The 27,814-nt window shown below is 41.8% G+C and overlaps 1 protein-coding gene across 11 annotated transcripts in view; it reads left to right on the forward strand.

Moving 5' to 3' along the window:
- MAPKAP1 (MAPK associated protein 1) overlaps positions 1–27,814 on the forward strand; it is a 274,565-nt gene that overhangs the window by 145,592 nt on the left and 101,159 nt on the right. For 7 of the 11 annotated variants that reach the window (XM_063636008.1, XM_063636007.1, XM_063636012.1 and 4 more), the window contains 2 exons: positions 2,652–2,828; positions 25,805–25,914. In XM_063636008.1, the coding sequence (XP_063492078.1) occupies positions 2,652–2,828; positions 25,805–25,914 (287 nt within the window). The remainder of the gene's footprint in view (positions 1–2,651; positions 2,829–25,804; positions 25,915–27,814) is intronic. The other 4 variants (XM_063636014.1, XM_063636013.1, XM_063636006.1 and 1 more) reach the window with 1 other exon arrangement.

Here is a 27,814-nt window from a genome sequence, read left to right on the forward strand (position 1 = left end):
GCTGCTAGATTTTACTGATGACCTAGAAGAGGCTTCTATTCGTCTTGTATAATATGGCAGGAATCAGTCTTCTTTTCCTTCCTCTGTTCCTGGTGCTCAGGACAGGCCACAGCCCAGGGGGACACTTTACAAATGTGTTTTGAATGAATGATTTCACACTTCATATTTAAGAATTGGGGAGAATAGTAGCACTTGGCAGTGAACCTGTTGCATCTCAAATCTTAGCCTGTGATATTTATTGAATTTGTTTTGAGAGGATTTGGGGGTGTCCCTTAACAATCAAAGCAGAATTCTTCTGATATCATTGTTGGACTTTTCTGCTTTGATCAGTAGGCTTATTATTTGCCCCTGAACCTCTGTGGTGCTGGAGAATCAAACATTCCTCAGGTTGATTTACATGGCAATAAATAATCTGTGCTGTCTGTTGCTTGTTCCATCCATGTCTGCCCTGTTCATAAAACCCTGGGGGCTCAGTGACCCCAAGGTTGGAACACAGTGGACATGTTGACTCCCGTTACAGATGTGTGTACATAGAACATGCTGCTCAGTTGCATTGTTGCTCTAATACGCATCCACAATTTGTGTTTAAGGATTGGTGCAACTATAAGTTAGTTTCCATATGACTTTCTTATTATAGTTACCTTCCCATTTATTTTTTACTTCTGTTACATGCCAGACACTACATATATTATCTCATCTAATCTTTACAACCTCTGAGGGGCAATTATACCTTTTTTATAGAAGTGGAAACTGAAACTCGAGGTGAAGCTTATTCTCTGAAATCACATAGCCATGAGCCATGGAGCTGAAATTTGAACTCGTTCTGACCACAGAGCTCTCTTAGGCAGTATACCATGACATTTTCCTCAACCAAAGTGCTTTCTTTTGCCTCTGTAATTGTTTTGTGTTTAAGTTAGTACCCTGTTGCAGAGATCCAAAAGTTTCCCATGCCATTCAGAGATGAATTTTAAATATCTTAACAGCATTGCAAATACCTGAAATGTAAAGTGACAAACATAGCTAGATTACTTTCTTGTTATCAATCCATTTAGCAAATTTTACAGTTTCCATTAATTTTAATTTGTCCTTATTACCTGTTTTTTATAATAAATATCTCTTAGTCATGACAGACTCACTGAGTATAGATCACCTGAAGTAGGCTCCCTCTCTTTCAATAAGCAGAGTTGCAGCTAAAGATTTGTGAATTAATTGGGAAAATTGCAAATCAGGTAGTCAGTGAAATAATTCATTGTCACATCCAATCAATAAACTTGGTAAATCAACTCATTTAATTCAAAAAATGATGATCAAGCAACCAATTAAACAATTAGCATACACTTTGCAATTAATTAATTTAAGCATCAATCATGTAATTAAAACTCCAAATTTAAGCTGCAGAATTTAGAATTCTACCCGCCTTGTGAACTATTGGGTTCCTGCTTCTGAAGCTAGCATACTTCTGAAGCTCGCAGGTTTGTGGTTTGGAGCAATTGAATTGATTGCAATCTTATACTGTCTGTATGTTGGTATAGTTTCCCACCCTCTTTGAACAGATCAACTTTTTACTTCCCCCAAAGAGGGTATGTGTTGATTCTAAACTGGGCAAACCTGCAATCTGGGAGTACTGTCTGGACATTCTAGGGAGTGAGAAGTGTGCAGAAGTAGTCAAGATGACCAGCTATCTGTGTCAGGACTAATCCAGTTATTTGCTTTTACTCTGCCAAGGATCCATGGTGTTTGGAGTCAGATTCTACCGAGTTAGATACTCTTTAGAGAAGGGAGAACTGTATGGATTGTCTTGGTTACCTTGAGTATTTCTCCTGATCTACAGCACAGATATTTTCTTTTTTAATTTCAATTTTAATTTTATTTTTTTGAGACAGGGTCTTACTCTGTTGCCCAGGCTGGAGTGAAGTAGCACCATCATAGCTCACTGCAGCCTTGACCTCATGGGCTCAAGTGATCCTCTCACCTCAGCCTCCTGAGTAGCTGGAACTACAGGCACGCACCACCATGTCTGGCTAATTTTTGTATTTTCAGCAGAGACGGGGTTTCGCCATGTTGCCCAGCTAGTCTTGAACTCCTGGGATCAAGTGATCTGCCTGCCTCAGCCTCCCAAAGTGCTGGGATTACAGGAATGAGCCACCATGCCTGGCCAGATATTTTCTTAATCCTAACCATAAATCAAAGGCCTCTGACCCCTGCCTTCCTTGCAGCCAAATAATCTTCCCCCCTTTAGAGTTTTGTTTATGTCTGTTTTATATATATATTTTTTACATTTGTATTGTAGCTAGTGTAATGCTTATTACTTTTCCTCCCTACTATGCTGTAAGCTGCTTTTAGGGCTGATACTAAATCTCACCTTTGATCGAGGAGGTTAAGTTCTTTGTCGTAGCTGCAATAGGGCTCAGTGAATGTTGCAAGAATAGAGTAGTATCAAGATCTTCATTTCACACTGTTTTTCTCCCCTTTGCATTGCCATGTGTATTCTCTCTATCAAATGAAGTAGGATTTGGGATTTTTTACTGTATCACCAGGCTTGGGGTAAAGAAAAGCAGTCTCCTCAATTTGCTTACTGTGCACCATACCCTCTGGTCTTCTTGTCCCTTCCCTACCTTGGTATTCACTCGCCTTTTTGGTTTTCCTTTCAGTGACAATGTCAGTGCCTACTGCCTGCATATTGCTGAGGATGATGGGGAGGTGGACACCGATTTCCCCCCACTGGATTCCAATGAGCCCATTCATAAGTTTGGCTTCAGTACTTTGGCCCTGGTTGAAAAGTACTCATCTCCTGGTCTGACATCCAAAGAGTCACTCTTTGTTCGAATGTGAGTACTGACTCTGTTACTTCTCTCAGTATCTCATCCCAACCTTCTAGCATTTTGGATCTGATTTTGGTTTTGTTCATCAAATAAATGATATTTGGCATCTGGAGAGTCCACTGGTAATAACGATAACTCCCAGAGAGATGCTGAGGACGACATTCACATTGTATTTCATGCCTCTGCACCTAGGCTGCACAGACTGCTTTGCAGTGGCACATTGTGTGAAGCAGATCTCTGAATGGCATGTCCAGAGCCAGGCCTCTGGAAACACTGGTGCACTGGGAGCCTCTGAAGCAAAACTTCTGGGTTTGCACCTTCTCTGCGAGGAATACACACTAACTGAAAATGTGCACTGTGGCCAATTCTCTCTTGTGACTTAAAATAATTTTCTCTCAGACCAAATTTGACCTTCCCTGTCAGTTGCCTGCCTTGAGACTGAGCACACGTCTTCAACTTTTTTTGTGCCTTTCTCAGAAAAGCATGTGTAAATGCATAAAATAAAATCCACTGGAATATAAAAGTATTCTGTTATTTAAAGTTATCAGATTATTGAACAAATTCATGATATAGTAATATGTGTGCCTTTACTAGTAGATTAAACAATATCCAGCTGTATACCTAACAATAACTCCTGAAGCCTGTTGTTTCAAAGCGGTGATGAGCATAAATGGTATTTGAGAAATCTGCAACAGCTGTAATGTGCTGTGTTGTTAGCTATGACTTCTGTTCGTGACAGAGTCACTGGCACTGTGATTCTACTGTGATTGGTCGCCTACACTTATAAATCAAGGAAATGCAAAATATTAGAAGTTAGTGAAAATTAAAATGTAGTTTTTATCCATTCAAGTTTATGAGCTCCTGAGTTTTATCCACATGTCCCAGTTGTTAAGGGAAAACCTGCTGCATTTGGATTTTACTCTCAAACCTAAGCTTTTTTTCAACCTAGGCCTCAGCAGTCCTTCTCATGGCCATCTCCTGGGAACAATAGCGATCCCTTTGGCACCCCCTGCTGTTAGTAACCAGCAAATTCACTGTTCAAAAGAGGGATTGCTTTAGAAGACATTTCCCTGTCTCTGTAAACATACTGCCTTTGTTTGAGATTGTTATAGAAAATAGGGTTATGCTACATATGATATATGAGTATTTTGGCTCTTTCTACCCTTGAGCAAAGAAAGAATAACTGAGTACCTGGGGGTAAGCTGGGGAGTGGGCCTTCAGGCTTTCATGATGGCCATTCCATCCCTATTACAAGGTCAAGTTTGGTGTAAATAACAGCAAATTTTTTCCTGCTTTTTCATTTCAGAGGTACCAAAATAACTTTAAAGAATATTTAAAATAATTGAAAAGTTGATGCCTCCGTCTTAACTATTTTTAATCTTGTATAATAATATGTGTATATGTTACTCAGTTTCACTTGTAGCACACATACATTTTGTGTTATTTTTACTTGACATTAAATTAGGTCAGGCGCAGTGGCTCATGCCTGTAATCCCAGCACTTTGGGAGACCGAGGCAGGCCAAGATTTGGGAGGCCGAGAGAGTTCGAAACCAGTTTGGCCAACATGATGAAACTCCGTCTCTACTAAAAATACAAAAATTAGAAAAATTAGCCAGATGCAGTGGTGGGCGCCTGTAATCCCAGCTACTCGGGAGGCTGAGGCAGGAGAATCGCTGGAACCCGGGAGGCGGAGGTAGCAGTGAGCTGAGATCGCGCCATTGCACTCCAGCCTGGGCGACAAAGCAAGACTCCATCTAAAAATAAATAATAAATTATAAATGTTTCAGTATTTGTTCTTAATTCCTACAGTCTGTATTTATGTGCCAGAGATCTAGGCAGAGACAGCACTACTCTCATGGAGCTTACTATCTAGTAGTGAGATAGTTGTCAAATAATTAAAATGTGATAAGCAGTATAAAAGAAAAGTGTATGGGATGTAGTGGAAGCCGATCACAGAACATTTAGATTGCTTCCTTGTGTGGTTTTAATAAGTAATTTGATGATGATGGTCATTATCTATATACCTTTTATTCTGTTGAACAACTTCCTTAGGATCATGCCTTGTAAGTAGGATTATTGGTCAGAGTAAAAACATCTTTAGACTCACTTTTTATTGATAAATAGCCCTCTGAAAAATGTCCTAATTTACAATGTTACCAACAGAATTCCTAAAATCATTTTTATAGTTTTACCATTACAAGGTATTAGGAGTTTTTTTTTCTACTCTAAAAGATATACATAGTGGCATTTCGATAGTTTTTACTTGCATTTTTATTGATTATTAATATGACTAGAACTTTTTCTACATAAATATAACACATGATCATAGCAGTCTTTTGAACCAAAAGTCCTTTTTTAAAGCAAGAGGCTTTAAATCACTGAGTTTTCAATAGAGTGGAGTGGGGCTAGGATTCATATGCCTTTCCAGGAGGGGCATCTAAGACTACACAGTGTTTCACTATGAACCCTGCCTTCTGGAGAATAGGAAGGAGGGGGAAGGTAGAGAGTAACAACTGCTTTAAACTTAATACTCTGTTTTTTTGATCCTGAATTACTCCCATCCCTGTGTTCCCACTCCCAGACACACACATAGCCCAGTCAATCCTTTTTCTATTTTAAAATTCAAGAGAGTTTATTTGATGTGTCTGGAGTGTTTCTGAAAACACGAGGCGAAGTGAAATCTTTATATGTGAGCATTAAGAACAAAAGTGTCAATAAATTGTCTTTTTCTCAGTCGTCTGATGAAATAGTACAGATTACTGACCGTTTGCCCTGTGTGTATTTTCTTGGTTCAGCAACCTCTTACTCGCCTTTCTGGTCTATATTCTAAGTTAGTAAAGCTTCTCCTACAAATGCAGAACAGAGCGGACCTTTAGGAGTCTCTAGGGATGTGTCTAAAGTTTCAGAGAAGGAAATCCCGGAAAAATAAACAAAGCTGTAACTACTCCTCCTCGTCATTTCCCCCCTTTCCTCCTTCCATTTGTCTCCCAGTAGAGGAGGGACAAGAAGTGGCTGGGAAGACACTAAGCTGAAACAGAAAGAGGGAAGTAGGTTTGACAATGGGGAGTGAACTAATACTTACTAAGGGCCAACTATGCATATGCTATCTCACTTAATCCCAAAATAGCCCAGTTTTTATGAACAATTTAGAGACGTGGAACCTGAGGGTGAGCAATATTGTTCTTAGGCCTGGATTTGACCCCATCCCTGACTTTAAAGTTCATGCCCTTTCCAACCCTCTGCTGAGAGACTGAGGCTGGGGAATCTGGTGTTGGTTTAACCTGTGAATCTCACTGTCTTAAGGCTGACATTCAGCCACTGCTATAGTGCAGTAGGTGACAGCATGGTGGGCTCTGGAGCCAGACCACTTGGATGCCGATCCTAGCCTTGCCCTTACTAGTGTGTGTGGTCCTGGATGAATATTTAACTTTTCTGTGGCTCAGTGAAATGGAGATAATAATACCTACCTCACAGATCAGTTATGAGGATTAAATGAGTTAATAGATCTGAAGCACTTAGAACAGTGTTTAGCATATGTACGCATCATCTTAGTGTTAGCTACTGTTATTGTCACTGTTAATAAACAACCCTTGGAGAGCAAGAACTGAATTATCTGTGCCCACAATACTCAGCATCACTCCATTACTATGATAGATCTGTCACACGTATTTCTTGAATGGGTTACTGAGTAGATCTCTGGCACTTCTACATTTTTCTTCTCCGACTTTGTTTTATAGCAGAGGAGGGGTAGTGTTTAGGTGGACATTGCTCAGCTGGACTGAAAAAGCTGAATTGGAATAACTTTCAGTGAACATGGGCAGTGGGTAAACATTGAGGATCTACAGACTTTCAAATGAATCCTCTTATGAGCACACATCCTCAAGTTAGTAGCAAGACCATTAACTTCTTGAAGACTAGGAAGGCACAGTCTTACTGTCTCTGTATCCTTAGCACCCAGCACAGGGCTTCATGGAGAAGGAATGACTGAATCTTCAGGTGTCTGTGGACTGCCAGGAGGACACTTGACCCAGCACTGTGTCCCGCCTTGCTTTCTGAGACCGCTTCCCCTTTTTTACACCTGTTCCTGCCTTTCAAATACCAGGAAGCCCAGGTCGCCTTCTGACCTTCTGAGGCCGTCACACCAGCTATTCCCGGGGCTCAGTACCATCTTTCCCTCTAAGTGCAGCAGCACAGACTTTGAATTTAGCCAAACATGGGTTCACATTTCAGCTTCACTAGTATCTTGCTACATGCATGACCTTAGACAATTTTACTTACCTTTGTTAAGTCTCAGTTTCTTCATCTGTAAAATGTGGGTAACAGTAACTATCTCATGGAATTGTCATGAGGGAGTTTCTTAAATGTAAGTTATGTACAGAACTCTTTTAAATGGAAATAAATTCTCCTAAAGTCTCAATGTTTATCCAAATGAGTTTTTAAATAATGCTACTTGGATACATGCAAATATAAAGTTCTGTAATGTTTAGCTATAAATTCAATGTTTTTACACAACCTAAACAAAATTACAAACTAAATACCGATAAAACTATAACATTAATAAAATACAAATTAACAACTTTAACGTAACAGATGATGTTTTGCTGAAATTAAACATTGCTGATGTTGGGTTTAATTGGGTGTTAAATGTTTTACTTGTCAACTTGAGGCTTTTGATTTTCATATGAGACATCATGATTAACATCCTTTTAAACAGTGTATTTTTAACTACTAGTTCATTATTTTAGTGGGCCAATTGATTTATAATGTGTCCCCCCACACAAACCACACAAACACATAAATTTTAAATGTTCTTTACTAGAAAATGCTTTTTTTTTTTTTTTTTTTTTTGACAGCGTCTTGCTGTGTGGCCTAGTCTGGAGTGCAGTGATGTGATCATGGCTCACTGCAGCCCCAAACTCCTGGGCTCAAAGGACCCTCCTGCCTTAGCCTCTCAAGTAGCTGGAACTACAGGCATGTGCCACCATGCCCAACTAACTCTATTTTTAGTAGAGACAAGGTCTCACTGTGTTGCCCAGGCTGGTCCTGAACTCCTGAGCTCAAGCAGTCCTCCTGCCTCGACCTCCCAAAGTGTTAGGATTACAGGCATGAGCCACCGCTCCTAACCTAGAAAACTCTACTTTACGTTTGGCCCACCATGCTTTCTGTTGGTATGATCAATTCGTGATGGTTTGTCCAGGACTTTCCCTGTTTCAAAACTGAAAGTCCTGAATCTATGAGCACTCCCTGATGCTCACCTCCAACCCCTTCCTCCATCCTGGGTAAACCAGATTGGTCACTCTACTTTATCTGTTGCTTGGTCTATACATAAGTGGGCTCTGCCTGACTGATACTTGTGCATAGTGTGACTTGGCACCGAACAGCACAGATTTTTCAGAGACCAGCAAGACTGTTCATAGAGATCCTTGTGCCCACTGAATTCTCTCGCCATTTTTCTGTATTCAGCAAACAACTTCTGTATGAAGCTTGCAGTAATGCCATTTGACTTTTACTAAGTTTGTTAGTTATGTTAAATAACTCTAGCTGCTGGAACACATAACCCCCCAAATCTCACCACCTTATCCTAGGGTTGGCAAACTTTTTTTTTTTGAGATAGGGTATTGCTCTGTCACCCAGGCTGGAGTGCAGTGACATCATCTTGGCTCACTGCAACCTCTGCCTCCCAGGCTCGAGCAGTCGTCCCACCTCAGCCTCCCAAGTAGCTGGGACTACAGGCATGCCCCACCATGCCCAAATAATTTTTATATTTTTTTGTAGAGACAGAGTTTCGCTATGTTGCACAGGCTGTTCTCAAACTCCTGGACTCAAGTGATCTGCTCGCCTCAGCTTCCCAAAGTGCTGGGATTATAGGCTTCAGCCACCGCTTCTAGCTCAGCAAACTTTTTCTGCAAAGGGCCAGATAGTAAATATTTAGGCTATCGGCCATAGAGTTTCTGTAACTCAGCACTGCCATTGTAGTGTGTGAGTAGCCACAGACTACATAGACAAATGGGCATGGGGTAGGTTTATTGGTCAACTTCTGGATTTTCCCAATAAGTTTCTTTCTTTCTTTCTGTCTTGCCCTCCCCTCCCCTCCCCTTCCCTCCCCTCCCATTTTTTTGGGTAGAGTTTCACTCTTGTCACCCAGGCTGGAGTGCAATGGCGTGATCTTGGCTCACTGCAACCTCCGCCTCCCAGACTCAAGCGATTCTCGTGCCTCAGCCTCCCGAGTAGCAGGGATTACAGGCACCTGCCACTATGCCCTGCCAATTTTTGTGTTAAAGAGACGGGGTTTCACCATGTTGGCCAGGCTGGTCTCGAAGTCCTGACATCAGGGGATCTGCCTGCCTCTACCTCCCAAATCCTCCCCTGGGATTACAGGTGTGAGCCACTGTGCCCAGCCTAATAATTTTATTTCTTGTTCACATTTGTCTGATGTGGGCCAAGTGGCTCTCTTGGGTATTTCTCCTCTAGGCAGTGGCTCAGGGCTCCCCAGGTGGGTGGAAAATGGGGAACATGGAAGATGAGGAGTGAGGAGGGGCCTACATCTATATCTTTATCTCATACACCCCCCCCCACACACACAGTGACATATATAAAATATGTGGTGACACATATAATTTTGCTTTTAGTTCAATGAAAAGCATATATAGATATATATATCTACACATCCATATCATACGTATATTGATATGTATAGATAATACATCTCTATATGCTTTTCATTAGACTATAATCAAAATTGTTTTTAATTTAAAAAAATTTTTAGAGACAGTGTCTCACTATGCTGCCCAGGCTGGACTGGAACTCTTGGGTTCAGACAGTCCTCCTGAGTAGCTGGAACTAGAGGCTCACATCACCGTGAGAAAACAGGTTTTTAAATTCTGAAACTTAGTCTGTAAATTCATCTGTTGATTCCTGGGGGCTCTTGAACCTCAGGAAATGCTGCTGTGATTATTAATATTAGCTCAGACTCTGGCATGTAGGAAGTGTTACATAGTTGCTATTGTTATTTCTGTCAGGGATTCTCAGTGGGAATAATTTACACTGAGAATGGGGTTTAACCTTCCTTTGAGTTTTTATTATATAATTAATATGTGTCCACTGTAGCAAAATTGGGAAATAGATCTGTTTCTGCATATAAAAGAAATTTTTAAATTTGTCTTCATTCCATCATGCAAAGATTGTGAATTATATTTTATAATTATTTACATTTTTTAAAGAGGAACTAATTAATGAATTTCTCACTGGAAAAATATTCTGTGGAGGGAACGTGAAATTGGATGTCTTCTGATGTTCTTACTAAATCAGGACTAGGTCTATCTAGCCTTCCCTCTAGAACCCCTGGGCCCCAGGAATCCCCTGGATAGAGTTGTTTGGAGAAGGAGAATGGATTATTCCGACCACTTGCAAATTAGGAGCCTGCTAATGGAAACTGCCTCTTTTTTTTATTTTTATTTATTTTTATTTTTTTTATTATACTTTAGGGTTTTAGGGTACATGTGCACAATGTGCAGGTTTGTTACATATGTATCCGTGTGCCATGTTGATTTCCTGCACCCATTAACTCGTCATTTAGCATTAGGTGTATCTCCTAATGCTGCCCCTCCCCCCTCCCCCCACCCCACAACAGTCCCCGGAGCGTGATGTTCCCCTTCCTGTGTCCATGAGTTCTCATTGTTCAATTCCCACCTATGAGTGAGAACATGCGGTGTTTGGTTTTTTGTCCTTGCGATAGTTTACTGAGAATGATGTTTTCCAGTTTCATCCATGTCCCTACAAAGGACACGAACTCATCATTTTTTATGGCTGCATAGTATTCCATGGTGTATATGTGCCACATTTTCTTAATCCAGTCTATCGTTGTTGGACATTTGGGTTGGTTCCAACTCTTTGCTATTGTGAATAGTGCCGCAATAAACATACGTGTGCATGTGTCTTTATAGCAGCATGATTTATAGTCCTTTGGGTATATACCCAGTAATGGGATGGCTGGGTCAAATGGTATTTCTAGTTCGAGATCCCTGAGGAATCGCCACACTGACTTCCACAATGGTTGAAGTAGTTTACAGTCCCACCAACAGTGTAAAAGTGTTCCTATTTCTCCACATCCTCTCCAGCACCTGTTGTTTCCTGATTTTTTAATGATGGCCATTCTAACTGGTGTGAGATGGTATCTCATTGTGGTTTTGATTTGCATTTCTCTGATGGCCAGTTATGAGGAGCATTTCTTCATGTGTTTTTTGGCTGCATAAATGTCTTCTTTTGAGAAGTGTCTGTTCATGTCCTCTGCCCACTTTTTGATGGGGTTGTTTGTTTTTTTCTTGTAAATTTGTTTGAGTTCATTGTAGATTCTGGATATTAGCCCTTTGTCAGATGAGTAGGTTGCAAAAATTTTCTCCCATTGTGTAGGTTGCCTGTTCACTCTGATGATAGTTTCTTTTGCTGTGCAGAAGCTCTTTAGTTTAGTGAGATCCCATTTGTCGATTTTGGCTTTTGTTGCCATTGCTTTTGGTGTTTTAGACATGAAGTCCTTGCCCACGCCTATGTCCTGAATGGTATTGCCTAGGTTTTCTTGTAGGATTTTGATGGTTTTAGGTCTAACATATAAGTCTTTAATCCATCTTGAATTAATTTTTGTATAAGGTGTAAGGAAGGGATCCAGTTGCAGCTTTCTACATATGGCTAGCCAGTTTTCCCAGCACCATTTATTAAATAGGGAATCCTTTCCCCATTTCTTGTTTTTGTCAGGTTTGTCAAAGATCAGATAGTTGTAGCTATGCGGCATCATTTCTGAGGGCTCTGTTCTGTTCCATTGATCTATGTCTCTGTTGTGGTACCAGTACCATGCTGTTTTGGTTACTGTAGCCTTGTAGTATAGTTTAAAGTCAGGTAGCGTGATGCCTCCAGCTTTGTTCTTTTGGCTTAGGATTGACTTGGCGATGCGGGCTCTTTTTTGGTTCCATATGAACTTTAAAGTAGTTTTTTCCAATTCTGTGAAGAAAGTCATTGGTAGCTTGATGGGGATGGCATTGAATCTATAAATTACCTTGGGCAGTATGGCCATTTTCACGATATTGATTCTTCCAACCCATGAGCATGGAATGTTCTTCCATTTGTTTGTATCCTCTTTTATTTCATTGAGCAGTGGTTTGTAGTTCTCCTTGAAGAGGTCCTTCACATCCCTTGTAAGTTGGATTCCTAGGTATTTTATTCTCTTTGAAGCAATTGTGAATGGGAGTTCACTCATGATTTGGCTCTCTGTTTGTCTGTTATTGGTGTACAAGAATGCTTGTGATTTTTGTACATTAATTTTGTATCCTGAGACTTTGCTGAAGTTGCTAATCAGCTTAAGGAGATTTTGGGCTGAGACAATGGGGTTTTCTAGATATACAATCATGTCATCTGCAAACAGGGACAATTTGACTTCCTCTTTTCCTAATTGAATACCCTTTATTTCCTTCTCCTGCCTGATTGCTCTGGCCAGAACTTCCAGCACTATGTTGAATAGGAGCGGTGAGAGAGGGCATCCCTGTCTTGTGCCAGTTTTCAGAGGGAATGCTTCCAGTTTTTGCCCATTCAGTATGATATTGGCTGTGGGTTTGTTGTAGATAGCTCTTATTATTTTGAGATATGACCCATCAATACCTAATTTATTGAGAGTTTTTAGCATGAAGGGTTGTTGAATTTTGTCAAAGGCCTTTTCTGCATCTATTGAGATAATCATGTGGTTTTTGTCTTTGGTTCTGTTTATATGCTGGATTACATTTATTGATTTGTGTATGTTGAACCAGCCTTGCATCCCAGGGATGAAGCCCACTTGATCATGGTGGATAAGCTTTTTGATGTGCTGCTGGATTCGGTTTGCCAGTATTTTATTGAGGATTTTTGCATCAATGTTCATCAAGGATATTGGTCTGAAATTCTCTTTTTTGGTTATGTCTCTGCCAGGTTTTGGTATCAGGACGATGCTGGCTTCGTAAAATGTGTTAGGGAGGATTCCCTCTTTTTCTATCGATTGGAATAGTTTCAGAAGGAATGGTACCAGTTCCTCCTTGTACCTCTGGTAGAATTCAGCTGTGAATCCATCAGGTCCTGGACTCTTTTTGGTTGGTAAGCTATTGATTATTGCCACAATTTCAGAACCTGTTATTGGTCTATTCAGAGATTCAACTTCTTCCTGGTTTAGTCTTGGGAGGGTGTATTTGTCGAGGAATTTATCCATTTCTTCTAGATTTTCTAGTTTATTTGCATAGAGGTGTTTGTAGTATTCTCTGATGGTAGATTGTATTTCTGTGGGATCGGTGGTGATATCCCCTTTTTCATTTTTTATTGCATCTATTTGATTCTTCTCTCTTTTCTTCTTTATTAGTCTTGCTAGCGGTCCATCAATTTTGTTGATCTTTTCAAAAAACCAGCTCCTGGATTCATTAATTTTTTGAAGGGTTTTTTGTGTCTCTATTTCCTTCAGTTCTGCTCTGATTTTAGTTATTTCTAGCCTTCTGCTAGCTTTTGAATGTGTTTGCTCTTGCTTTTCTAGTTCTTTTAATTGTGATGTTAGTGTGTCAATTTTGGATCTTTCCTGCTTTCTCTTGTGGGCATTTAGTGCTATAAATTTCCCTCTACACACTGCTTTGAACGTGTCCCAGAGATTCTGGTATGTTGTGTCTTTGTTCTCGTTGGTTTCAAAGAACATCTTTATTTCTGCCTTCATTTCATTATGTACCCAATAGTCATTCAGGAGCAGGTTGTTCAGTTTCCATGTAGTTGAGCGGTTTTGACTGAGTTTCTTAATCCTGAGTTCTAGTTTGATTGCACTGTGGTCTGAGAGACAGTTTGTTATAATCTCTGTTCTTTTACATTTGCTGAGAAGAGCTTTACTTCCAACTATGTGGTCAATTTTGGAATAGGTGTGGTGTGGTGCTGAAAAAAATGTATATTCTGTTGATTTGGGGTGGAGAGTTCTGTAGATGTCTATTAGGTCCACTTTATGTAGAGCTGAGTTCAATTCCTGGATATCCTTGTTAACTTTCTGTCTCGTTGATCTGTCTAATGCTGACAGTGGGGTGTTAAAATCTCCCATTATTATTGTGTGGGAGTTCAAGTCCCTTTGTAGGTCACTGAGGACTTGCTTTATGAATCTGGGTGCTCCTGTGTTGGGTGCATATATATTTAGGATAGTTAGCTCTTCTTGTTGAATTGATCCCTTTACCATTATGTAATGGCCTTCTTTGTCTCTTTTGATCTTTGTTGGTTTAAAGTCTATTTTATCAGAGACTAGGATTGCAACCCCTGCCTTTTTTTGTTTTCCAGTTGCTTGATAGATCTTCCTCCATCCCTTTATTTTGAGTCTATGTGTGTCTCTGCACGTGAGATGGGTTTCCTGAATACAGCACACTGATGGGTCCTGACTCCTTATCCAGTTTGCCAGTCTGTGTCTTTTGATTGGAGCATTTAGCCCATTTACATTTAACGTGAATATTGTTATGTGTGAATCTGATCCTGTCATTATGATGTTAGTTGGTTATTTTGCTCGTTAGTTGCTATAGTTTCTTCCTAGCCTCGATGGTCTTTACAATTTGGCATGTTTTTGCAGGGGCTGGTACTGGTTGTTCCTTTCCATGTTTAGTGCTTCCTTCAGGAGCTCTTTTAGGGCAGGCCTGGTGGTGACAAAATCACTCAGCGTTTGCTTGTCTGTAAAGTATTTTATTTCTCCTTCACTTATCAAGCTTAGTTTGGCGGGATAGGAAATTCTGGGTTGAAAATTCTTTTCTTTAAGAATGTTGAATATCGGCCCCCACTCTCTTCTGGCTTGTAGAGTTTCTGCTGAGAGATCAGCTGTTAGTCTGATGGGCTTCCCTTTGTGGGTAACCCGACCTTTCTCTCTGGCTGCCCTTAACATTTTTTCCTTCATTTCAACTTTGGTGAATCTGACAATTATGTGTCTTGGAGTTGCCCTTCTCGAGGAGTATCTTTGTGGTGTTCTCTGTATTTCCTGAATCTGAATGCTGGCCTGCCTTGCTAGATTGGGGAAGTTCTCCTGGATAATATCTTGCAGAGTGTTTTCCAACTTGGTTCCATTCTCCCCATCATTTTCAGGTACACCAATCAGACGTAGGTTTGGTCTTTTCACATAGTCCCAAATTTCTTGGAGGCTTTGTTCATTTCTTTTTATTCTTTTTTCTCTAAACTTCCCTTCTCTCTTCATTTCATTCATTTCATCTTCTATCAGCGATACCCTTTCTTCCAGTTGATCGCATCTGCTACTGAGGCTTCTGCATTCTTCGTGTAGTTCTCGAAACTTGGCTTTCAGCTCCATCATCTCCTTTAAGCCCTTCTCTCCATTGGTTATTCTAGTTATCCATTCTTCTAATTTTTTTTCAAAGTTTTTAACTTCTTTGCTATTGTTTTGAATTTCCTCTCGTAGCTCAGAGTAGTTTGATCGTCTGAAGCCTTCTTCTCTCAACTCATCAAAGTCATCCTCCATCCAGCTTTGTTCCGTTGCTGGTGAGGAACTGCGTTCCTTTGGAGGAGGAGAGGTGCTCTGGTTTTAGAGTTTCCAGTTTTTTTGGTCTGTTTTTTCCCCATCTTTGTGGTTTTGTCTACTTTTTGTCTTCGATGATGATGATGTACAGATGGGTTTTTGGTGTGGATGTCCTTTCTGTTTGTTAATTTTCCTTCTACCAGACAAGACCCTCAGCTGCAGGTCTGTTGGAGTTTACTAGAGGTCCACTCCAGACCCTGTTTGGCTGGGTGTCAGCAGCGGTGGCTGCAGAACAGCGGATTTTCATGAGACCACAAATTCAGCTGTCTGATAGTTCCTCTGAAAGTTTTGTCTCAGAGGAGTACCTGGTTGAATGAGGTGTCAGTCTGTCCCTACTGGGGGGGTGCCTCCCAGTTAGGCTGCTCAGGGGTGAGGGACCCACTTTAGGAGGCAGTCTGTCCGTTCTCAGATCTCCAGCTGCGTGCTGGGAGAACCACTACTCTCTTCAAAGCTGTCAGTCAGACAGGGACATTTAAGGCTGTGGAGGTTCTCGCTGAGTTTTTGGTTGTCTGTGCCCTGCCCCCAGAGGTGGAGCCTACAGAGGCAGGCAGGCCTCCTTGAGCTGTGGTGGGCTCCACCCAGTTCGAGCTTCCTGGCTGCTTTGTTTACCTAAGCAAGCCTGGGCAATGGCGGGCGCCCCTCCCCCAGCCTCGTTGCCGCCTTGCAGCGTGATCTCAGACTGCTGTGCTAGCAATCAGCGAGACTCCGTGGGCATAGGACCCTCCGAGCCAGGTGCGGGACACAATCTCCTAGTGTGCCGTTTTCCAGGCCCGTTGGAAAAGCGCAGTATTAGGACGGGACTGACCCGATATTCCAGGTGCCGTCTGTTTCCCCTTTCTTTGACTAGGAAAGGGAACTCCCTGACCCCTTGCGCTTCCCGAGTGAGGCAATGCCTCGCCCTGCTTCGGCTCGCGCACAGTGCGCTTCACCGACTGTCCTGAACCCACTGTTTGGCACTCCCTAGTGAGATGAAACCGGTACCTCAAGCAGAAATGCAGAAATCACCCGTCTTCTGTGTCGCTGGGGCTGGGAGCTGGAGACCGGAGCTGTTCCTATTCGGCCATCTTGGCTCCACCGAAACTGCCTCTTTTAATAGATCTTCAAGTGGATTCCTAAGCTATCCATTGTTCCTGATTGATTTTGGACAGAGTAAATATAAATGGGAATCCCTAACTTGGTGACTGCTTTGAGCCTAAGCAGTAAAGATGTTTGGATATCAGGAGTGTCAGAGAGGAGAAGTAGAGAGTGGGAGGAATGGGAAGGTTTTTGGCTGACCCCCAAAACCAGATAAAGAGCTGGAGCTCAGATAGTGCCCAGCATCTCGAGAAGTGTTTCTTGCCAGCAGTGACCAAGCCAAAGCCTACTGTTCCCTTAGACAAAGTGGGACAAGGGAGAATGAGATCTTGAGTGGGCTAAGTGCCTCTCAAGGATAGGGACCTGCCTTGTTCGTCTCCTCCTCCCATTCCCAGCACAGGCCTAATTTAGTCAGAATTTGTGAGACTGAATTGAGTTCAAAAGTGGCAATGACAAAAACAACTGTGGTAGTATTATTACCTTGTATGTGTTGACATTAAAGTTTCATGCCAGGATTCTACTCTGAAGTGGGGGAAGAAGGGCGTTAAAGGAAAAAAAAAATAAAAGTCAAGGCCAATAAAATGGTCAGAATCTCCTTAGAAGTCAGAGAAGTTAAACTGTCTCCTATATATATGTGTGTTTTCCTTTAAATATTTGATACATTAGAGGAACATGAGGAAGGAACAGTTCTAACCAAGAGCTGTTTGGGTAACAGCTGTCAGGTGACAGTGGAAGGCCTTAGCCCAGAAGCTGGGCTGCCTTGGGCATTGTGGCCCAGCAGGCTCCCAGAGACTGCCCTGGCTTCTCTTGGCTCTGCAGAAAGGGAACGATGAGCTACTTTTTTAAAGAGGCGTTCCCTGGGTTCATTCATGCCCTTTACTGGGCTTTTCAGAAGAGTGGGGAGTTTTAGTTTACCTTCTTGATGATAAATCCACAGTATACCCCAAGTGACCAGACCTTTATTAAAGGGTGTCATTAGCTTGAAGCCTTTCCTTCTGTTATATGCTATTGCCTTGTGGTCTAGAAAATGAAAAAAAGAGGAGGGCAGGGAGAACATTTTCACACACTCATTCAGTTTCATACCTCCAGTAGACGCTATCTCATTTATTTCTTTTTTAATCATTTATTTCTTTTTTATGATATTTTAAAATTGGCCACACCCCATCAGTAAAGTTTCTTATACACAATTCACTTTTATAATATGTAAGCTGAGGCTCAGAGACAGGTAGTTACTACCTCAAGGCCATACTGTTTGGTAAGAGGCAGAGCTAAAATAGAATAAGGAATAAAAGAAGATGCTTGTGTTCTTTGTAACCAGGCCTGACAATATGAGTATAAATTATCCTGGTTATTTATTGTTTGCTTGAGTCATAGAGGACCAACTGTGTGTTGTTTCTTTTCATTCTGTTGTATTAGCAAACATTTTCATTGTCCAGATTGTCCTCGTGTATGGAAATGTAACATATGCAGCCTGTTTAATTTTGTATTTGTAAATCTGACTTGATTTCCTTTTTGGCAACAGCTACTGTCTAGAGAAAAGAAAGGATTTTTCTTTGTGTCTGTTTAAAGTGACAGAAATATTGGAGCAAGTAATAAAGATGGAAAGCATTAATTACACACTTCTAAGAATTTAAAGGTCAGACAAGCTAAATATGTATGTTTTGCTCACTGGAATGTCTTGAAATTGTGCCAGGATTCGCTTTGTTCCTACCATAAAAGCACACATTTTAGATAACCATCAACTTACTTTGTATCTAAAAATTATACCAGATTGTTGCTTTAGTTAATATGTATCTTCAAAGTCAGGAGCTCCCATTTCTGAGCCCATGTGATTGGTTTGGTGATGCTTCCCCCTTTGGCCGTGTTTAGTTACTATGTCTCATTTTGATTTCCTCTGTTCTCCCCTCAGCTTATGTCGGAGTCTGTCAGCTGCTGCTATGTACATGTCAGGCTAGTGACTTGGAATGTTTATTAATACAATGTCAGTCTTGCTGTTGAAAAAACTGTGATGCTTCTCAGAAGGTTGTGATAGAACGAAGCGTTTGATTTCCAGATCCTGTCTGCACTGCATGGTGAATACATTCTCAGATGTTATGCAGTTCACTGACCTGACAGTTATGGAACCCCGCCTGGGACCCCATTTCAGCAGGACATATTTGAACAGAAACAGTTTGCAAAACTTTACACACTTAAACTCCTGCCAAGGCAAACTGTTAGCCACTTGAGTTTGTTATAAATACCCAGTGGCAGTGGTTGGAAGTAGCCCACGGTGTGTTTTATATTCTGAACGGAATGTGAATGTCTTTGTGGTTATATAGAGTAGTAAATAATTGAGTTTGATTAGGGAGAGGGACCTCATTATCCCCCACCTGTGCCCAGCTGGAAGGGGAGGGTCGAAATGAAGCCATTAGCTGTCTCTCTTACTGGCATCTCAAAGAGCTCAAATACATCTGTGTCTTATTTTCTTTTCTGGCACAATCAGTCGAGCAAGCTAAGCAGGCATGACCGGATTTGGCAAGTCCCAAGGACTCTGGCAAAGATACACAAGGAGAAGGCGGAGGGCAGTCATTTTGGCTTCTCACTGCCCATTAGTCTAGCGAGTTATGTTTTTGGAAAATGTCTGTTTTGAAAAAGAGTACTTTGTCCAATGTCAAACATCGCATGCTCCCACAGTATGCTTTGATCTTTTAAAAAAATTTTGGTCAGTGTAAGGGGAAACAAAATGTGGCATTCACACTAGTGTAAACTCTTTATGGATAAAGTCATACTCAAATGACTTATTTTAAAGCAGGCATGCTGCAGTTATTACAAGGCCTTCTCTTGCTCATATATTTTCATTTTCTACCTTGAAATGCTGGAGAATGAACATGCATGGAATTGGACCAGAGCAGGTTGGGAACTAGAGTGTGTCTTCATCACTATTGGGAACTGGTCAGGACTGGAGACTCGAGAACTGCTCGTAGCAACCTTTTCCCACTTCTGCAAACTGAGACTGTGGCTTTTGAAACCATGACATTCTCCAAGGTCTCTTTAAAAATCTTGTAGGTCATATGGTTAGTCTAAGAGTCTAGACATTATAGTCGAGCTGAATTTGTTACAGTGGAAGTTGAACCTTTTCCACAGATTGGGTCAGTGGTTCCGGTATGGAAGATGTGCTCCCTGGAAGTCTCTTCTTTCCCCGAGTCCCTAAGACTCCCTTTGCGGCTGTGGAGGGATTAACAAACACAGACTTTGGAGTCTAGCTGATCTGGGTTCAAGTCCTGGCTCCTTCAGGACTTACTAGTTATATAATATATTAACTTATTATATAACTCCAGACAAACGTCTCAACCTTGCCAAACCTCAATTTTCTCTGTTATAAAATGGGACTCATAATAACACCTACCTTTTCTAGGAGGATTAAACAAAGTAAGTGCTCAATAAATATTGAATATTATTGTCTCATCATTATATATTCATTGTACATATGAAGAAAATGCTTATGCTTATTATATCTTAACTATTAAGCATTTATCTTTTTTTAACTAATGGCTCGTCTATAAGCATTTATTATATGACAGATATTATGGTAAGTACTTTAGAAGTATTTTGCCTTTACAACAATCTTAAAATCCAAGAATAATTATCATCCTTATTTTGTAGATGAGGAAATGAAGTTAAAGTGATTATGTTGTTATCCATGAAAGCAGAGGTGGGGTTCCAAACCAGGTCACTTTATTCTAGAGCTTACTGTGCTCTGCTGCCTTCTGGTGCTGCCACCGTCTCTCCTAGCATGGTTTAGAGCTAAATGATGTCTGCGTTTCGAGACATCATCCCCACTAGGAAGCTTCCCGGACCCTCTCACCTCTGTGTGGCTGGGTTAAGTGCCCTATGTTTGTTTTGGCAGCACTCTGAACTTGCCTCCGCCTTTGTGACTGTCACACAGAACTATAATTGTTTGTTGGCTTCTTGTCTTTCTCTCCCACTGGACTGTGCAACTTGGGTTAGGGACCACATTGCTGATTTCTGAATCCAAAACAGGATTTTTAATGGATGAGTCATCTCAGGTAAATTCCCTAATGCCTTCAACCTCAGTTTCTATAAAGTGGGTGTAATAATTGTACCTATTTTAGGATTGAATGAGTCAATACAGATATTTTTTAAAAAGCTTAAAACAGCACCTAGCCGCTGGGCACGGTGGCTCATGCTTGTAATCCCAGCACTTTGGGAGGCCGAGGCGGGCGGATCACGAGGTCAGGAGATCGAGACCACTGTGAAACCCCGTCTCTACTAAAAATACAAAAAATTAGCCGGGCGTGGTGGTGGGCGCCTGTAGTCCCAGCTACTCGGAGAGGCTGAGGCAGGAGAATGGCGTGAACCGGGAGGCGGAGTTTGCAGTGAGCCAAGATCGCGCCACTGCACTCCAGCCTGGGCGACAGAGCAAGACTGCGTCCCAAAACAAAAACAAAAACAAAAACAAAAAAACAGCACCCAGCCCATAGAAAGTGTTCAATAAATAGTAGTTGCTGTTATTATAATTGTTAAACAGTGGACAACTTGTATTGTGCAAATCAAAAGGTTCTTAATAAATGTTGTTGAAATTCTCTACACCACCATGATTTTTTAATTTTCATCATCATCATGCAAAGCCAGTGAATTAAGCTGAGGTGGAACCTACCTGCTTCGTAGTTAACACTTTCAAAAAGGAAAGCTTTGAAAACTGAACCCAGAGTGCTCCCCTTGGAGCTCTTGGGAAGTTCTGATGCTTGGGCCACAGGCTGCTCACTGACAATGCCCCTGAATATGGCCACCAGGCTCAACAAATCACACATTTTAATGCCCCTGTGTTACCAATGACAGGCAATGAGTTTTGAGACTCCCACCCCCGCGTAAGCAGTCTCTGCTTAGGAGGCAGGGGAAGGAGGTGCTGAAGTGGGGCCTCTTCTCTTGGGATGATGACTTAGGGCAAGGGGAACAAAAGAGAACTAATGTCAACTCCCTTTACTGCTTGCCAGCCGTAGTGTGAGGTGCTTGGCATTCATTGTTTCATCCTCATGACAATTCTATAGGGAAGTAGCCTACTGATTTCATGGATGCGGCTGAGGTTCCTACGTATTACAGCAACATCTCCATTAGCCACAGAACCAAGATTTCAGTCAAAGGGTATTTAACCCCCAGCCTATGCCCTTTCCTCTCCAGTATGCTGCCTTCCAACTTGAGTTCTGGTTCCAGCTCTGTTCCTAAAGATAGAATCTAAGCTTTTCAGATGAAGACCTGTGTCCCTGTGGGCTCTGTGGCCCCCATTACCTTTCGCTTACTGCTTAGTACAGAAAGCCTGCTTGTGTTGGGTTCGTGCTGGCATACAAACTTCTCTGGGGTAACTGAGTGGCTGTGTGCTGGGACGGAGCTGAACTCCTCAAGTGAGGAGTCTCTTTTTAAAATGCCCATACATTGTTCAGTGGTTACGAGACTTGACAGGACCTAACTTTGAATTGACTGAAGCACTTCTGGCAGTGTTTATTCCGCTCCCTGACATGGAGTTTCACCCTAAACCCAGCATGGACAGCCCAAGGAGCCGTGGGGAGGGCAGCTGCTGCTTCTCAGTGTCCCTAGAATGCCCTGCTCTGGGGGAAAACAAGTTGTCTGTCCCTGAGGCAAGCAGGAGGAGGAGCGGTTTCTGAGCCAAGACTTTGGGTCTGTGTGTAGCCTGCCTGTTCATCCGAGGGCTGATCACCCTGCCACAGCTCCTAACCCAGAGACTGGAGCGTGTGCCACAGGGAAGGCAGGCTGGGACCAGGAGCACCCTTCCTGCCCACTACCAGCACTCCCCCCAGGATCATTGTCTTCTCAGCCTCAAACCCAGCGTCCCACATTAAGTAGAGGCTTTAAAAGATGTATTTCAATAGACTTTTTAGAAAGCCCATAAAAAATCCTGGATATAAAGAAATGAGGCATAAAACCCAGAATGTTTGGAAGTCAAGCTGAAAATTGTGATGGCAAGTCTCCATCTCCACTTGTTAAATGGGAGCATAACTTAACACTTGCACCTAGATGGAGGCTGAGAACCACTTGCATTCTATGCTCTTAAGTTTCAGAAACATATGAGGGTATTACTCAAAAAAACAAAACCCTGCCCATCTCCCCCCAAAGCGCTGTAGACGTGGAACAAGATCCAAAGTTGGCATTCGTCTGGAGGGAAAGGAGCGGAGCGTGGGACTGACCTGAGGAAACTCTTATTAGGTCTGCCTGAATGTGCAGCACGCAGGGCAGAACCTCTTTCTCCTTTTAACGTGCACGTTTTTACGGAAATGGAGCCCCAGAGTAAGATACTGCACACTCACGAAGGTCCATTCCGAGGGCCGCGTGTGCCCCTTCCCTTCGCTGTTGTTTTCATTTTCCTCTCATGAACCTTGCTACCCTGGCTTCAGCACGGAGGCTGTAAAGGAAGATGGAGAGCCGAGTTACCTCAGAATGATCACTATCGTTAACATTCACGGGTGGTTCACTTATCATTCCTGACTGCACAGACATGGCAGCCGCTCGGAAGCGTCCGCAGGTGTAGCATGGTGATACATATTACATTGTGCCACAATGGATTTATGTATTCTGTAACAAAAGAAAAGTGTAATGAAAAAATACAGAAGGTAATCCTTTATTCCTCCACCACACAATTTATCAGTAATGCCTGTGGATGATAAGTGCCAGGGATTTCCTCTGCTTGCTTTAACCTTGTCACCCAGGTACGTTTTGGTAAAATGACAGAAAAATACAGACTGGGGATTTTCCTCTGCTGAAAAATCTTTTAAAAGGACACTTTTAATTTATGGAAGTTAGTCCAAACACAAGGCTTCCTTTTGAGCTTTTAGTCTGCCTTTGCTGGAAAAGATAAACGTATTGGCTGGAAATAATGCTGTCAGCCGAAAGCAGATTAGGAGGGAAGGTAAGCAGTTTCTAAGCAGACTGAAATCTACAGTAGTTACGGTAGAACCAGGTGGATGGCAGTTCATGAGGTCCAGGCCAGTACTAGTTTGTGAGTACCCGAGAACTTGTGTTCTCTTTTAGGCCCTACTCATCCATCGCCCAACATATTGTCACAGATGGAGTGCATACTGACTTCTGAGGAGAAAGCAGAGGAAGGCAAATCTGAATGTGTTTGACTGGCATTTGTTCCAAACACACACTGGCCTAGCGCCAGAGCAAATACCCCCAAGTTTATAAATGCACAAGGCACTTTACATTTCAGTACTCTTGCCAAAGTATCACTTACTGCATCGCTCCCTAAATATAGTTTTTTAAAAAGAGTTTTTTCTTATTTTGCTTTGATCAGTAAAATAAACTTTTAAAGATTGTTCTGGGATGGGGTCCAGATTCTGAGGTAAAGAATGGCCGGGACTCAGGCATGATTCAGTAACAGAGTGTTCAGTAAAATTAGCTTGACAGTTCTTAGGCCTGCTGTTCGATAGCAAGAACTTGACCAAGTTAAAATGGATGATGGTGCTGGCCAGACCAGCATCGGCTTTTGCTTTTTAACAAATGGAATGTCAAGGATTAAACAGCAAGCCGTATGGAGAGGAGGGTTGTGGAGATGTCTCTGTATTAGGGAAGCAAATTAGGTCCTTGGTTTTGAGATCAGCCCCCAGCCCCTGTGGAGAGTCAGCCACCTGGTTGGGTCCAACCTAGGCTTAAGGCTCTTCCCAGCCTGTCCTACCATTGGGAAGCTTTTCCAGAGCTTGGCTTGGGGCTTGGCTTTTCTTTCAGATTTCTTGTCAATATGAAGTTCTGCCATGTTTTTTGGCCACATTCCCTTTAGAGATTCTTATGGAGAAATGGGAATGCGACCAAACTCCTTGTGGCAATTCCCATGTTCCATAGTTGGAAACTTGGGTCCCGTTTGTTACATGAGCTACTTGGAACTGGTCTGTTTTGTTCCAATGCCCAAGCGTAGTGAGTAGTATTTGTGATACTTGCTATTGCAATTAACAGTCTTGGTGAAGTTATACCTCACACAGGAGATGGGCTTCTGTTTTTAGAGTACTTGTTCCTTAGCGGTTTTTTTCCAATCTAGACGAAGCCTTTCCCCCCACCCAGTTTGATTAATTGGAAGCTTACAAGGAGTGTTACTGTTTTGTCTTATAATTACTTGTGCTTCAGCTAATATTTTGACTTTCTAGGACTAAGTAGATTAAATCATTCATACTGAAGTGTATAGACTGTATTTAAAAAAAAATACAGCCAGGTGTGGTGGCTTACGTCTGTAATCCCAGCACTTTGGATAGCTGAGGCGGGCAGATCACAAGGTCAGGAGTTCAAGACCAGCCTGGCCAAGATGGTGAAACCCATCTCTACTAAAACTACAAAAATTAGCCAGGCATGGTGGCAGGCACCTGTAATCTCAGCTCCTGGAGAGGCTGAGGCAGGAGAATCGCTTGAACCCGGGCAGCAGAGGTTGCAATGAGCCAAGATTGCGCCACTGCACTCTAGCCTGGGTGACAGAGTGAGACTCCATCTCAAAAAAAAAGTATGTGTGTATGAATAAAGAAATATATATTTACTAGCTAGTTAGAGCATTTTCTTTTCCTCCTTCTCAATTACTTTGGGGTATTACTGCCCTCTGGCCCCACATGACTTTTTTTTGTCTGGGGCTCCATGAGCTTAGTATGATGGCAGTATCTGCCTGTAGTGACGTCTACTGACACAAGCCAAGTTTATCAGTTGTCAATCCTTGTTGAAAGATTTGGTTTGGAAGCCAACACTAGGAACCCATGGTGCTGCTGACCCACACAGACCACTTAGGTTCAACTTGGGCAAATTAGAAGAACCTTCCCTAAGCGTGACCTCTCTTTCACTTGGAACTGCTCATGCTAGAATCGTTTATCACCCCCGCCCCCGCCACCCACCATTAGAAGTATATTTATTCAACCTATTTTTAAATAATTGGCACCTCAGTATGCACTTACTTTAAAACTTGCTTAAACACGGCTGGGCGCGGTGGCTCATGCCTGTAATCCCAGCACTTTGGGAGGCCGAGGCGGGCAGATCACGAGGTCAAGAGATCAAGACCGTCTTGGCTAACACGGTGAAACCCCGTCTCTACCAAAAAAAAATAAAAAATACAAAAAATTAGCTGGGTGTAGTGGTGAGCACCTGTAGTCCCAGCTACTCGGGAGGCTGAGGCAGGAGAACGGTGTGAACCCAGGAGGCGGATCTTGCAATGAGCCGAGATTGCGCCACGGCACTCCAGCCTGGGTGACAGAGCGAGACTCCATCTCAAAAACAAAACAAACAAAACAAAAAACAAAAAAAAGCTTGCTTAAACACAGTGAAGATCGCAGTAACATCTCTCTGGATGAATGTTGGTGATGATTTAATATTTGTCTTTTCCTACAGAAATGCTGCTCATGGATTCTCCCTTATTCAGGTGGACAACACAAAGGTTACCATGAAGGAAATCTTACTAAAGGCAGTGAAGCGAAGAAAAGGATCCCAGAAAGTTTCAGGTGGGATAGTTAAATCATATTCTCACAGTAGTAGAAGCTTAACCCTTATTAAAAGGGCATAGGGTGTGTGTGTGTGTGTGTGTGTGTGTGAGAGAGAGAGATGGCTGGCTAGATTGTTTCAGATGTCATTGCTAGAAGGTTTGGTTAGCAGATCTATGCAAGAAAAGGTGATTGTACACTGCCCCTGGGCCTCAGAAAGGGACTGGGTCAGCGGCATATGTGAGAAGAATGTATTCATATCAATTGTGGAAGTTCCTTCATTAATAATTTGTGGTAGACTCAGACAGAGCTACTTGCGCTGATGATCAGTTGATGTAAAGCTGTCTTGAAAACCGAATCAGTCCTAAACTTGAATCACTGCTATTAATTTCATGTTTTCACATAATTTCCCACGGGATAACTTTTAGTCACTAATATTTGTGGTATGGGGAAGAAAAGAAAAATTTCTCTTCATCCTTATCAAATGAGGGCAACCTTTTTTAAAAAAAGACAAATAAATAATGAATAAAAAGACAAATCACTTGATGTGCACAAATAACTCATTACCCAACTTTATATAGAAAATATGCTTATAGTGTTAGCTGTGAAATTTAAAGGATATATATCAGGATTGAGAAATAATTATCTTGAGAAATAGCTCAAAGATTTGTCATATCACAGACAACTTTAATATAAATCAACTCATGTATGACATGTTGATTATCTTAGCTCTGTAAATAGAGATTTCTTAAACACCTTTGATTTTACCTTTTGGAAAGGAAAAAAAGCATTGCTGGGGTTGAAGAAAATAGTTTTGTGCTCTTTTTAAGGGGAGGCATATAATCTGTTCCAGATTTAATTAGCTATCTTCAGATGAAAGCTGAAGTTTTAATAAAAGTTAGAAGAGATAACACAGTGAAGGACACGGATGAGCTGTCTCAAGGCCATATTCCAGGGGAACGATAAGAGCTGTAAAAAATGGCAGAGGAGAGCAATTGAATGGAGCAATGAAAATCTGATTCTCATAAAAAAGAGAGAGAGAGAGAGAGATGCTGGTAGGGGCGGTTGTAGATGAGACCTGCTAGCGTCTGCAAGCAATTTGGATGCTTGCCAGGAGTCATTGTTCACCCTCGGCTGTGGCGGCTCCGTCCAGATGTGCCAACTGCACGTTTCGGCTTTTGCCAGCTGACTGCGCCGTTTGATAACCAGCTCTCTGGATGCCCATCACTGGCCGCAGAGATAGAATTAAATGATGATGATCTTCCCACAAGTTGGGAAAGGAAACAATGCATATAAATCTTGATTTCATCTCAGCATGAGAAGTCTTTATCCATCATCACTCATAATGAACAAGTCGTTAGCTGGGATGAATGGTGTTCTGGTTTTTCCAAACACCTCTTTTGTTCATTTTTTGGGTGACTTTTATCCATTGCATGGGGGTCAAACTTCTTTGCATTTAGGGGATGATTGAAGAGGCACAGCCACTCCTTCCCAGTGAAAAGTGGATATTTTGGGGTTCCAGATGCCAATCTAATAGCTTTTAAACAGCTTTAGATAATCAAAGATATTTAGTAGGCATTCACCCTTTCGGATCCTGGTTCTTTACTCTTGTTTTGTTCCCAAATATTTTATATAAAAGTATGTTTGTGATATAATGCATTATATTCTAAGAAGGCCTTATTCTGAATTGTCCAAGGAGAAGGTGAAACTTTTTTAAGCTTCTTAGTAGAAATTCCACTGTCACAGATTTTTCAGACCATGAAACTCTATGAACTTACCTAGATACAGCTGAGCCAGTATCTTTCCTTCTGTCTCCTGTCGTCTCTGTCCAATTGCATACCCGTTTTTCTATGTCCATTCCCAGCATTTATCATACACACATTTATTTATGTTCACCTTTGTGTACACATTACTGCCATTT

The sequence above is a fragment of the Symphalangus syndactylus genome, chromosome 3 (assembly GCF_028878055.3).
Source record: "Symphalangus syndactylus isolate Jambi chromosome 3, NHGRI_mSymSyn1-v2.1_pri, whole genome shotgun sequence".
In the NCBI taxonomy this organism is placed as follows: domain Eukaryota; kingdom Metazoa; phylum Chordata; class Mammalia; order Primates; family Hylobatidae; genus Symphalangus; species Symphalangus syndactylus.